The 13414-nt window shown below is 42.6% G+C and overlaps 1 protein-coding gene across 3 annotated transcripts; it reads left to right on the top strand.

Moving 5' to 3' along the window:
• The first annotated feature begins 296 nt into the window (after positions 1-296).
• On the top strand, positions 297-12780 carry LOC123031992 (tubulin alpha-8 chain). Of its 3 annotated transcripts, XM_044447556.1 has the most exons (6): positions 297-908; positions 2227-2289; positions 7100-7322; positions 9814-9962; positions 10970-11650; positions 12279-12780. In XM_044447556.1, exons 2-6 carry the CDS (start codon positions 2275-2277, stop codon positions 12570-12572), a joined length of 1362 nt encoding a protein of 453 aa, XP_044303491.1. In that variant the 5' UTR covers positions 297-908; positions 2227-2274; the 3' UTR covers positions 12573-12780. The 3 variants fall into 3 exon arrangements, with proteins under 3 accessions (XP_044303491.1, XP_044303493.1, XP_044303494.1); XM_044447558.1 differs by lacking the exons at positions 297-908; positions 2227-2289 and adding an exon at positions 4346-4436; XM_044447559.1 differs by lacking the exons at positions 297-908; positions 2227-2289 and adding an exon at positions 4651-4898.
• The last annotated feature ends 634 nt before the right edge of the window (positions 12781-13414 follow it).

Raw genomic sequence — 13414 nt, 5'->3', positions numbered from 1 at the left:
AGTCGTCACAGCAGGCCTTTGAGGGTGGCATCGGATCTTCCTTAGGACCCGGGCGAACCAGGCCTTGTACCACTCGAAAAAGCTCCGCCGGACGGCATTGTGAGGAGGCAATGGAAGCGGGAAAAAACTTCTTTTTCGCCGCCTTCACCGCCACAGCATAAGCCCGATAGTGGGCTCTCAAGTGTGTTCGATCAGATTCATCCCGTGATTTCCTCCACCTACGCTCCAGTTGTCTCCCAACCCGCTTCATCGCCCGCAATTCAGGTGTATACCAAGGGGAAGAGTGGACTCTGCCCGGTGGGAGAGGACGCTTGGGAGCGATCGTGTCCACGGCCCTGGTCATTTCTCCATATGTCTTGATAAAATAACCACATAGAATAACTGTCTGAAGACAATTTTACATTACAGTCTCAGTGGCTTGGCTTAGATCACTGTCCAAGTTCCTGCTGACACCAAGCACTTCAAATTCCCTTCCTCAATGGAAACATCCTAAATACTTGGTAATCATTAGATAACATGCTAGTGCATTGCAAATCTTAATCTGGGACTCCTTCCACAAGCAGGTGCCTCCCAAGAAATTGGATCCTATCAAGAGAAGAGCTGGAAAATTCTAGTAATGGTGTGTGTGAGGGGGGTGTCATTTCCAGTGTTGCATGCCTGCAACCAGTTCTGAAAACATTTCCAATCTCATAGAAAGTGCTGGTGATAATTAGTAAATGAAAACTTTAATGAACAGTTAGCTACATCCCATTTTCTTGTTTTTTCCCCCCCATCTCCATTCCTGGGGAATGTGACTGAATATACTTGAGCGAAAAGTACTGGCCCACACGTGACCGATAGGCATTCTGGCAAAAGAAGATGGGAGCACCACAAGCTCTTGCTTTGTTTTGAAGCTGTTCCAAGAGCTGGTAAGAAAAAGTGTTAATTAAACAAAAAGTAGGTGCGGTAGGGCAGCTTAGCAGAGTGATTTATTATTTATTTATCAGATTTCTAACCCACTCCATTGGCCTCAGAGAAGTGTCAGGGGGCACACCCCAACATAAAGGATATATTTCATAAGTCATTGTCTTTTCTCCCACAGTTATTCCTGCTATTCAAAACAAGCACATGAATTATTTAGACTTGCAGCAAACCTTCTACCTGTAACAAGTTACTTCATCAGAAGTCAAGCAGAGACCTAATTAGAGGATACTGCTAAGAAGTAGGCAAAATAAATTGCAGTTTTTAAAAGTAGCCTCAATAGTCACTCAATGGCCCTGAAACCAGCATGTGGGTTTCTTCAGAGCAAAAGCAATTTGGGGGAGGGGGGATCCCGTGTGCTATGCTGATATTTAAAGTTCATCAGCCTTACCTAAGTAATTTAAGAATGTGAAAGTATCTCTGGTATATCTTGCCTAGCCTGTAGGACTGGTTAATAAGTCACAAAGAGCAATTATAGTGGGCTGGCAGTTTCTACAGTAGTGAATATTCCTAACTTGCCAATCTCCTGCAAGTCTGTCATGTGCACCTGGCCAAGTACACAAGCCATCCATGAAGAAAGGACACATTAATTCCTTCATGATGATGGTCTTGTACTGGCATATATACAAGTTAAAACATGGTGATGGTTATGGACCTGCTTTAAAATGAGAAACAGGTTCTGAGGGATTTAGATATAATCTTGTCCTAAAGTATCACGACACTGTTTATTACTTCAGTTTCTACTTTGGCTTGCTCATCATATCTGAAGCAGATCAAATCTCATAGTCCATGGCCACGAAAGTGGAGCTGCAATCCAGAAGCCAGACTTTGCCATGACCTCACCAGATCTTAAACAATCCATTGTTATTTTGACCTCAGTCCACTCCATTCTTCTGTATAAGAATAAGAGTACTGATTTACTTTATAGAGTTATTCAGAGCAATTTATGGCATTACTCTAAAGAACATATTTTAAGTGCTACTACTGTCAAATGAGAAAAAAACAGCTATCATTATCTCTCCAATAACTCTGGAATGGGAACAGTTGCCTCTGTCAGTTACAAATCCAGTATACATTGTCATACCTTTAAAACAATGGAGAGTATATAGGTTGCTTTTTGTTGTAGCCATTCAAAGAAAGAAACTGAAAAAGTAATAGATACTGTGAAGCAAGATGTCATTACATTGTAATGAATAAACCATACACTATACTAGTAGCTGGCTGGTGGATATTTTAGTGAGGTCAACTGATCATTCTCTGTTTCAGGATTGTCTGCACCTATTGGCACGCATCAAACAAAGGATAAAACCTCCTATGTGGAACAGCCAGGTAACCCACATATTGATGATCAAAGCTGATGGAGACATGCTTGAATTGCTATATGTACACATGCTGGGAAGCATCAACTAGCTATACTTTTCAGATTGTGTGCTATGCATGCATCCAGCAAAATATAAATTAATGTGATGGTCATAGGTGATACCTGCTCACACAGGTTCCAACAATTCCTGCACCAGCCTTTCCCAACCCAGTACCTCCAGATGAGGAACAGGGAAACTCTGGTCTATGGAGCCTTGGGTGAAGTCCCTTCCTAAAGCCTCACCACCTAAATTCTAGCCTGGGGAGGAATCTGTTAATTCCCATCAGTGATCAGTAATAACAGCAGGATTCCATGACTGAGTGGCTTGCCAAGTATTTTAGCCCAGGGAAAGCCCCTGTGCTCCAAAGCTGTATCTATAATCAAGGGACCAGCCTGAAGCAGTGCTCCTCCAGCTGATCTGTCTAAGCAGCTCTGCTGTCTATGCACTTTCCCCAGCTGAGGAATGCCCGTGTGCAGTGAAGCCAGGACCCCAACCAAAGCACTGGTACTCCAGCTGGCACTTTAGCCAGTACAAGGATGTTATCATTTGATCCACAGAGAGTTCAGTATGGAAGCACTTAGTCCCATGGGGAGCCATCAGGTGACATCAAGTTCACTACTCCTGTTCCAGGTGTTTGGGGGAATCTTTCCCATCAATCCAATGAGGTAGGCATACCAATCAGCAAGGATGATGGGAGCCATAGGACAAAACTTCTAGAAAGACCTAGACTTGGGAAAGTTAGCCCTACACAGAAACACTATTCAAGCAAGAACTGAGTAACTCAGAGCTGACTAAGAGAGCACAGCTCCTTCCCAGGCAAACATCAGTTTGAGAACCTCTTTTTTGTTAGTCATTATAGACATCCCAATGAACACCTGTTTCCTCAGACACCCACACATCTATTAATGAAACCCAAAAAAATTTGTTTCTCTAGTATCTTTACTTAGAAATAACTTAAGTTCAAGGGGATTGGTTAATTATCATGTTCTTTTACACTGGCACTTTATGAATTCTATGGAATGCTGATTCCTTCTACTAATTAAAGGTTGCAGAGTTTCCAGGAAAGCACAGGGGGACAGGGAAGAGGTAGGAAGCAAATTAAAAAATGGCCAAGGGCTCTGCAAAGCGGTGGGGCTGCGCCTCAACTCTTGTGCTTGCCGCATTGCTCACTGCTACAGCCCCACACGCTCATGGGTCCTTCTAGGGGAGCAGCAGGCCTAGCAGCAGCCCCATAAGCTAAATACACTCGGGCTTCCGATTTTTTATTTTATTTTATTTTTGCTTTGATGAGGCGACTCCGGGAGACGCTTAGAAAAGTGAAGCAAAAACATCAGCGCGTTATTTCCAGGCAGACGCTCCTTTCGTGATGCAAAACATAAACAGAACCCGGCGAGAAATGCAGAAACAATCATCTCCTGAGCAGCTTCCTTCTCTTCCCCGGAAGGAAGTCAGTACCAATTAGGAACAGCGTTTCAAAAACCAGACAGGCAGCTCCTTGGGTACTGCACCTGCGTCTCAAGGTCCCCAATAAACGCGAGCGTACGAATTTGCCACAAAGCAGCTTCCCCAGAGGGAGAAAGTATGCGAGTGTGGTAGGTATGCGAGGGTGGTAGGTGTGCCGGCGCGGAGGATATTTTCCAGCCTTCCCTTGCCCGCTGTACTTTAGATGTGCCGGACTACAACCTCCATCGTTTTCCAGCTCACATGGGCTACACATCATTCCCAGGAAGCATGGCCAACACACCTGGAGGGCGCTAGCTTGGGGAAGTTATTCGGAACTCTTTTGATTTGGCGGGAATAGATCATTCAGCTTTGCGCCATTACGAATTACCCTATGGCTGTCCGCAGAGAGGCGCATTCGTAGCCGCTGCCCAATGAAGGTGCAGCGGAGGTGTCGCCCTTTACCCCTCTATTCAATGGCGCGTAGGGGCGGCGCAAGGAGCGCGAGGTGCCGTCCAATGCCCGGCAAGAAGAAAAGCGCTCGTTTGGGCGCCCTATATAAGGGCGCTCCGGGGGCAGAGCAGCTGTTTTTTGCTGTGCCGCTCAGACCCGTAGCGCGTCTGCTGTTGCTAGAGCACCGAGACCCTCCTAGACTCGTAACCTACCGCAGACATGGTAAGGACCACTCTTCCTTTTTCCCTCGGGGCTTCCTGCTTTTCCGTCCGTATTATGAAGAAATCGTTTCAGAGTTATGTAACGAGAAGAAGACCAGTTTTGTCGGTGACTGTCTCAGTTTTATCCCTTTGCTTTCCCCCCACTTTCTGTGCCGCGCTAGTGATGTCCGTGCGTCCCAGCAAAAGCGAGGGGAGCGGGGGACGACTCTTGAGGCTTTTTCCCGATGGCGCTTTTTGCGGAAAACCGCGCGCCCTTGACTAAGGAAAAGAGGACGCGGAAAGCCTTGCGGTGAGCTGTACTTGGTCGACCTGCCCCTCGGAGGACGCGCCGGGCTGGTTGCGAGAATGGAGAACAGGAAGTATTGGCGAAGTTGCTTACCAAGGGTATCTGTAGCGGGAATGCAAATGATGGCGGCTTAGGACGGGTGACCGCAAGGATCCGAAGGGCACAGGTGCGAAAGAGGTAGGCTAGTTCGGACTACCTCACCTGGGTTCTCTGCAGATGGGTTGAACTACAACTCCCAGCATCCTCTAGCCGGTATGTTCACTGGGGATAGTGGGATTTGTAGTCTGACGCATCTGGAGGAGAGCTGGTTGCAGAAAGACGAGACAAACTGGATGGTTCGTTTTCTCTTTCCCTGCCCAAGATTCTGGAGGACAAGCTACGGGTGATTTTCAGGGGTCAGCGTATAAAGCCCCTCCGCGAAGAAACCGAACCAGCCGCAGCTGCACTTTGACTGCTTCCCTGGCTTGGCCGTGGCGTTCCCCGCAGCCTCGAGTTATCGCTCGTGTCCCTCCCTGCGACCTTCCTGCGGAGGCTCTCCGTCTGTTTTTTTTTTCTTCTTTCTTTCGAATAGTATCTGGATTTCTTCTTAGCAGGGAGGTGCTCAGCAATACGTAAAGCCTCGTCTGCATGACCTGTAATCAAGGGGACAAATAACACGTCAAGAAGCTGAAACTTAAATGTCTTGAGCATGATTCATTGTCTGGGACACTTACAGCTGACATCTTAAAAAACAAATACCTTTCTTTTGTCTCGAGGGCAGCGGAAGTGGGAAAGTTTTTGATCCTCCACATTGACTCCTCTGTTTAAGTCCCTCTCGCCCTATTACTGTGTCTTCACCAGCTGGGAGTTTTCCTTAGGAGTCCTGGCATTCGTGGCACACTTTTGGCCACTTGGTTTTCTGTTCTCCTTTCCTAAGTTTGTACAGAAGCTTTGCTGCAAAATGGTGGGACGTTTTCTAAAGAAGATGGCTGCCTCTCAGAGTTCTTCCCTTCCCTGATGTTTCAACATCCTATGGCAGCATCTAGTAAAAAGGCTGTTTTTATTCTCTTGTTGGCACAAGGTTCACCTTGCTTTAACTGGTTAACTTTTAATTCTGATTGCTTTTTTCTGGGTTAAATTACATTGCAGTACAGGTCTACAAAACTGGTGCCAGCACTTTCCTATTAATATTCTAGCTGTTGTTTTTACTACAGTGATTTCCCCAAATACTGTTTCTGAAGAACAGAAAAGCAAGGAGACCTTTCTTTGGCAGAGGCTAACAGCAAATCTAGAAATGGTCCAGTTTTTGTAGGCATTTTGTACTGGCTAAAATACTGCACTCAAGTCTGACCCTTAAAATGGCATTTGAATGACAAGTGAAGGGTCACTGATCAATGACTTGGGATTTCTTTGGTTGTCCAGAGAGTTGTCCAAGATTTCTTCCGTTATGATATAAAGGATTTTGGTTATGGATTGCAGTTCTGATGTAGTGGTGCAGTCAAGCCAATATTGGCAACTTTCCATTTTTTTAATAGGTGAGTCTTCAACCTGCTACTCTCAAAGTGCTTTGGACTATGAGTCCCATAATCCCCCAGCTATCACTGACATTGGCTGAGCTGCTGGGAGTTGTAGTTCATCACATTGGGAGGGCACCAGGTAGGGGAAAGCTGATATGTTAATCACATAATTACCCTTGCCATATTAGAATGTCCCAGAGGGCACTTGGCTGGGGAAAGCTGTTTAAATAAAGAGGCATTATAAAACAGTGAGTAGGGCATGGGACTGCTGTTTTCTTGATGGCTGATGCCATGTCCTTGGAATTCTTGCCCTGAGCCTCTTCACCTACTAAGGAAGAAAGTCACACCAAGCAATTACACAGCTGTAAAGGTAGCTGAGAAGGAAGTTGTGCGTCTCCTGCACACCTGCCACTTCTACTTTCAATCAGCAAGCTACAGTCAGCCCATTCATAAGCTATCAAACATGATGTGTGAAGCTGGAGCACAGGTTGTTTAAGGGCTAAGCAACCTGGCAATTAACCAAAAATAAATCACACAGTAGTTTTGCAGCAAACAATGTAGGGTTCTTGGTGTGTATGTCATGCACAATGACCAATATTGTTGATTAAAAGCGGAAGTGACTGGCATGCGACATACAGGTGGTGCATCTGCTCTTTCCTGCTCATCCTTGACCACCTATGGGTTGTTGAATGTGCAAACTGGCTGTACTTCTGCATTTAGGTCAGCAGTGTTGCATATCCAGGGACCACTAAATTCCTTTAGTGGTCCTTGGATGTTCCCCTTCTAATGGATTAAGTGGCAATTCGCCTTTCAGTTTACAGTAACAAAGAAAGAAGAAATTGTATTCATATTAACTTTTCCCTCTGTCTCCCCTTCCTGTAGCGTGAGTGCATCTCCATCCATGTTGGCCAAGCCGGTGTGCAGATTGGCAATGCATGTTGGGAACTCTACTGCTTGGAGCATGGGATTCAGCCTAATGGCACAATGCCAAGTGACAAAACAATTGGTGGTGGAGACGACTCATTTAACACCTTCTTCAGTGAGACTGGTGCTGGAAAGCACGTCCCTCGTGCTGTGTTCGTGGATCTGGAGCCAGCAGTAATAGGTAAATGCAGCCCATTAACTGAATAGCTGGAATTGAAGCAATGATTTCTGCAGAGTGGTGGTGAGAATTATATAACTAAAAGCCTGGACTGTCTGAAAGTCCCTTTTTCCTTTCTGCCTTTTGGATGCTTTATAAAACAAGTAGCCTGAGAGCCAGTGCAAGGCACAATTAGGATCTATTTCCAAATACCTGTTTATTCTTTATTGTAAGCTGTCATGAGACATTCTGTAGGGGACTGATTAGAAAAGCTGTTAATAGATATCCTGCTTTATTTTAATTAAAGCATGAATACACAGTAACCTTCAAGAAATTAGTATTCCTCTTTGTCCAGTACTACTTCCTCTGGCCCTGAGTCATGAAGTATTACCAGAGTTAAGATGCAGCTTCTAAGCATCTACAACATTTGGTTTTTGAAGAGTGCACAGGCAGCACCTAATACAGATAAGTCTATAGTTAAGAAAAGGTTTAGATGCTTTAATTTGGAGCCCTGAATTGAGAAGGTGTTCTCCTGATGACCTTATTTACCTTTTTCCACTCTACAATTCTATGAGCTAATAATATAGGCTTAAAACCCCACCCACTCTGGTCTCTTAGCCAAATATTTTCTTTTTGCTCACTTTTTTAAAAGACAGAACTAGGTGCTGAGAGATGTAAAGCTTCTGGAAAGTTGTAGGGAAACCGAAATAATATTTACCAAGCCTAAACTCATTTTGCTGCAAATATCTCAGCTCTGCAAAAGTTGCACCTTGCATCTTAGTACTTACACTAAATGACAACCATCTGAGAAACAGAAAAAAGTAAAAATTGCTTTTACATAGGCAAAGTTTCATGTAGTCACTATGCTAAAAATCAGTACCATATTTGAATATCAATTTAAACTTTAAGACATTGAAAATACCAAACTAAACAATAGGCACAGGAATTATCATACTCTAATGTTGCAGACTGGCTTGCATAAAAATATTTTTCCTATACATTGTCTTTAAAAGCATTTTACTCATTTGAAACGAAAGTATTCCATAGAAATTCGTTTTGGTGTTCCCCAAATTGATCAGTTTGGAAAAATTGGCTGGGGGAACTGTCCCAGCCAGGGGATGAAAGATTTTTCTTCTGGGCCTCCCCACCTCAAGCAGGAGCAGGCAGACTAACTTCACTACTTTGGATCTACTTTGTTTTTAATAGAATCCTAGATCAACTGCAGCCAGTTGAGTAATTCAAGAATTCTGACCATAGGAAACTGGTTGGCATACTAATCCTTAATGAATCACAAATTAATTTCTGGTTCTCCCTGCTTCCAGGCATTCTTCAGTTCAGCAGTACAATTGCTGGAGAGTCAGTTTGTTGCGGCTGTTGAACAGTTAAATATGCTGCTAATTACCTTGTGATCTACAAATAGGTCTCCATTGTATCTTTTGCTTGCTTTTGCTCTACTGTTCGGTATAAAACAATTTCTTATATTTGTACTCCTTTCTCTCACAATATCCTGCAAAATAGGGGTTAAACTATAGAAACAAGTTTGAAAGATGGGTTATATGTTCACACTCCGTGAAAATTCTTGAATTATCTTGCTGTTATAAATATTCAATGTTTTAAAATGATGGCTTAAAGATGGGAGTAAAATGGTTAATATAGATTCAAATTTTTTTTTAAAAAAGTGTGCTATTACCCTAACACAATGTTTTGCTATGTGACTTTTGTTAATGCTAAAACAAAATCCTTCTTTATAACTAAGATAAAATTTTTTGGCTTCTCATGTTCAAGATGAACAAACCTGCAAAACAACTTCTTAGGATTATTATGAGAATATCATAATTTGCTTGTCTCAAAAGTTGGTCCAAACAACTGTATGCTGCACAAGGCCTGCTTTAATTCGTTTTGTGAAGGACAAGTTGCCTGTAACTCCAGGGATGTTCTGGGGCAACTACTTTACTTCTTCAGAGGCTAAGAGGCGTGGAGAAGCAGAAATGGTGCTACTCTTTGTTTTGAAATTTGATGCTACTGACAGCTTGGTTCCATATGGTTAGCTATGTGCAGACGTGGGTCCTTACATTTTGAGCATGCTGGGGAAGTTACAAGCACAGGTGGGTGCTACATGCACAATTCCCTTACAGACTTGGTAACAAGCCAGTATCTAACCTGAACCTGGTCAGATAATCACAGGTAGTGTTCATCAGCATGTTCAGCTGAAGGGAGCAGTATGCTGCATTTAGTATCTCATGCTTCCCTTCTCCCGCCCCCAATTAAATAGCAGTCTGGTATGATTATCTACACAGTTCTGACTCTTGCATGGGTACATGGTTGGCTTAAAGCCAGTGAATCATATCAACTGCACACATAATTTGAAACTTTGTTTATAATCATGGTGGAAATTGCTCATTTCATGCAAGGGTTTTGTGAACTGGCATCTAGTAGAAAATAATGAACTTCACCAAAACAAAAATTACACTATATTCTGTCTTTATTGGAGAATAACATGTACATTCTGTTGCAGATGAGGTGAGGAATGGAACATATAGGCAGCTTTTCCATCCTGAACAACTGATTTCTGGCAAGGAAGATGCTGCTAATAATTATGCAAGAGGTCACTATACTGTAGGCAAAGAAATAATCGACCTTGTACTGGAGCGTGTCAGGAAGCTGGTATGTTCTAGTGTTTTTGCACTATTTAACTTAATTTGGGATTTGCACACTATTTAAAAATAAAATCTGAAGGTTCAAAATTAGCATATTCTGTCAAAATGTAAGGATTCCCAAGCTCTAAAATCAAGGGAAAAGCTTACGTGTATAATTCTCCTAGAAACTATCTATTGTCTCATGCTGCTTAATTTGGGAGCATGAGGAAAGTCTGATATGGCAGGTTTGGTATAGTTAAATCAACAGGGCTTGAGCAAGCATAACTACTTACCCTATTTAGTACTATACTTTAGATTACTATAGGAGGCCTCTGCCAGGCGACTGAATTGTGAGTTTGGTCACTTCTCTTATGGTTTGGAAACTGAGCCAAAAAAGAAATAAGCAAATGGAAACAAAGTAAGATAAGAATAATAATTTGAATTCTATACATTGTGTTGTGTGTATACATAAACATGAGGACATGGAATTTGCCTATGACTACCATGTAATATAAAACTTATGCCTTTGAATAGCAAGTCTCTGCTTGACTTAATTGGAGTCATGTTCATAGTTCTTGCTATAAACAGCCTCTCCAGAAGGAGATGATCAGGAAGTCTGTTGCTACATACACTTAGATTTACTTGGTTCTACAGGGGCAATTCATCTAAGCTGGGGAGCTAGTTGCTGGGAAGTTGGGCGGGAGAGGGCCGCTGCACTCTTGCCCTGCTTGTGGGAGGCTGTGAGCAGCTAATTGGCAGCTGTGTGAACAGAATGCTGGAGTAAATGAATGTTTGCTCTAATCCAGCAGGGCTCTTATGTTTTCATGTATCTTCATGCCATTTTCAACACTCAACTAATACAACTGGCTAACAGTAATCATTAACTTAGCAAAAGGCAACATTTAAAAGAAAGTATTACTTCAAAATATATTTATTTTATTGCTGCTGTGTACAATGCCATAAGCAAGAGGGGAAGGTAAAGGACAACATTCATTCCTTTACTGGCCTTTAATAATATACGTATTCCTCTTTCAGGCTGACCAGTGCACTGGGTTGCAAGGATTCCTGATTTTCCACAGTTTTGGAGGAGGCACTGGTTCAGGGTTCACTTCTCTGCTGATGGAACGCCTCTCAGTTGACTATGGAAAGAAGTCAAAATTAGAATTTGCTATATACCCAGCTCCCCAAGTTTCAACTGCTGTTGTTGAGCCATATAACTCGATCCTGACTACCCACACCACCCTTGAACACTCTGACTGTGCCTTCATGGTTGATAATGAAGCTATCTATGACATCTGTCGTAGGAACCTGGACATTGAACGCCCAACCTACACCAACCTTAACCGTCTCATTGGTCAGATTGTCTCCTCAATCACGGCATCTCTCAGATTTGATGGTGCCTTAAATGTGGATCTGACAGAGTTTCAGACAAACCTGGTGCCTTACCCCAGAATCCATTTTCCCCTGGTAACATATTCACCCATTATTTCAGCAGAAAAAGCTTACCATGAGCAGCTTTCAGTCTCTGAGATTACCAATGCTTGCTTTGAGCCATCCAATCAGATGGTGAAGTGTGATCCTCGCCATGGCAAGTACATGGCCTGTTGCATGTTGTATCGTGGAGATGTTGTCCCCAAGGATGTCAATGCTGCTATTGCTGCTATCAAAACGAAACGCACCATTCAGTTTGTTGACTGGTGTCCCACTGGTTTTAAGGTAAGTACTGATCATTGGATTCAACATGGCTTATTGTTCATTTTTAGATTTGTAGTTTCTGTATAAGCACATCACAAATGTGTAACTTTACAAGTGATCAAAGTAAACTTCTCAGAGTACAATCTTATGCTTCTTTAGACAGAAAAGAAAGTCACAATTTCTAGCTTATCCCAGCCTGCCATGCTTACTGGGGAATGTTATAGAGCCTTTTCTGTTTAAGTTACCAAGGAGATAACTAATGATTTGTCCTAAAGAGCAAGGAGATAATAGTTTGTGGGATATAATAGCTGCCAGCAAGACTCATGCAAACACTTTCTACATGTTGGTTCCAAGAGTAATTAAATGTGCTTGGTGGAAAGAAGGGCAGCAAAATATTGCTAGATGCTGGGACACCCATCCACAAAGGGGTATGTTAATTTTGCTGGACATAATTCAGTCTGAGAAAGGAATCTAGGTTAAAAAGGCTTAAACTATTAGGAAATTATTCCCTTTCAAACCCAATCCTCTTGAATGTAGAGCTCTTATGTGTTGAGAGACAGTTCCTTTTTGATTTGCAGAGGACAGTTCGAATGTTCATTTTTATGCTAAAAGAGAGTCTTCCCATATCTGTATTTCTCCTGCTTTTTAGGTGGGTATAAATTATCAGCCCCCAACAGTAGTTCCTGGTGGTGACTTGGCCAAAGTCCAACGTGCAGTCTGTATGCTCAGCAATACTACAGCCATTGCAGAAGCCTGGGCCCGCCTGGACCACAAGTTTGACTTAATGTATGCCAAGCGTGCCTTTGTCCATTGGTATGTAGGAGAAGGAATGGAAGAAGGAGAGTTTTCAGAGGCACGGGAGGATCTGGCTGCACTTGAGAAGGATTATGAGGAAGTAGGCACAGACTCCTTGGATGGTGAAGATGAAGGCGAGGAGTATTAAATATCACAAAGGTCTATAGTGTGGTTGTTACCGTTTGCTGTTTCATTTGTAATAAAAGCAAATGGGAACACATCTCAAATGTAAACTGTACATTTAGCATTCCTTGCTAGAGTGCTTGGAACAAACTTGTATAACCAAGATACTTTGCCAGTTGATGCAAGCACTAGAACATTCAGCTGAATATAAATAAAATGTTCTTGCATATTAACATGGAATATTGTCTCATTACTACATTGGTACTTTTTTTACTATATTCCAAACCAAACAACTTTTAGTTGGTTGACAAGGAGCTTGGGCTAGTTTGGCTACAAGAAACAACTAACAACAGATCAATGGTGAGGTTGCTTTTATCTGTTTTGAAATTAGTGACTTGAGTTGATCTGAATGTTAATAATTTTGCCTGGGTTGTATGTCTTCTATAACATAAGGCAGTAGACTACTAAAAAAAGGTCATCTGATATAACAAGAGGAAAAAAGGAAAAATGCACAGATATCTTGTCTTACTGTTAGGTGTAACTGCTCTTGTTCTACTCAGCACTTTGCTGCCCTGTGAAATGGTTATGAAGCCAAATTTTGGACAGCCTGAAACTGAGCAAATTGTAGATAAAAAGCATCTATAGAACCATGTCCGCTGTCTTGGGGATTCTATAGCAAATGATAATGACTATAGCTAGACTAACCTTCCTGCTTTTTCTGATCTACCTTCAATTTCAATTTGCCATATGGAATCCAATGTTATGCTTTGTTCCCCTTTCTTCCTCTCTGCAGCATTCAAATTAATTGGTGGGAAGGGGCATCCTGTACCCCTAATCTGCAGAAGAGGATATCTTGGCAGATGCAGC

This window comes from Varanus komodoensis, unplaced genomic scaffold (genome assembly GCF_004798865.1).
Source record: "Varanus komodoensis strain SLA01 unplaced genomic scaffold, ASM479886v1 scaffold52, whole genome shotgun sequence".
Lineage (NCBI taxonomy): Eukaryota > Metazoa > Chordata > Lepidosauria > Squamata > Varanidae > Varanus > Varanus komodoensis.
This window is presented reverse-complemented; position numbering and strand designations above follow the sequence as displayed.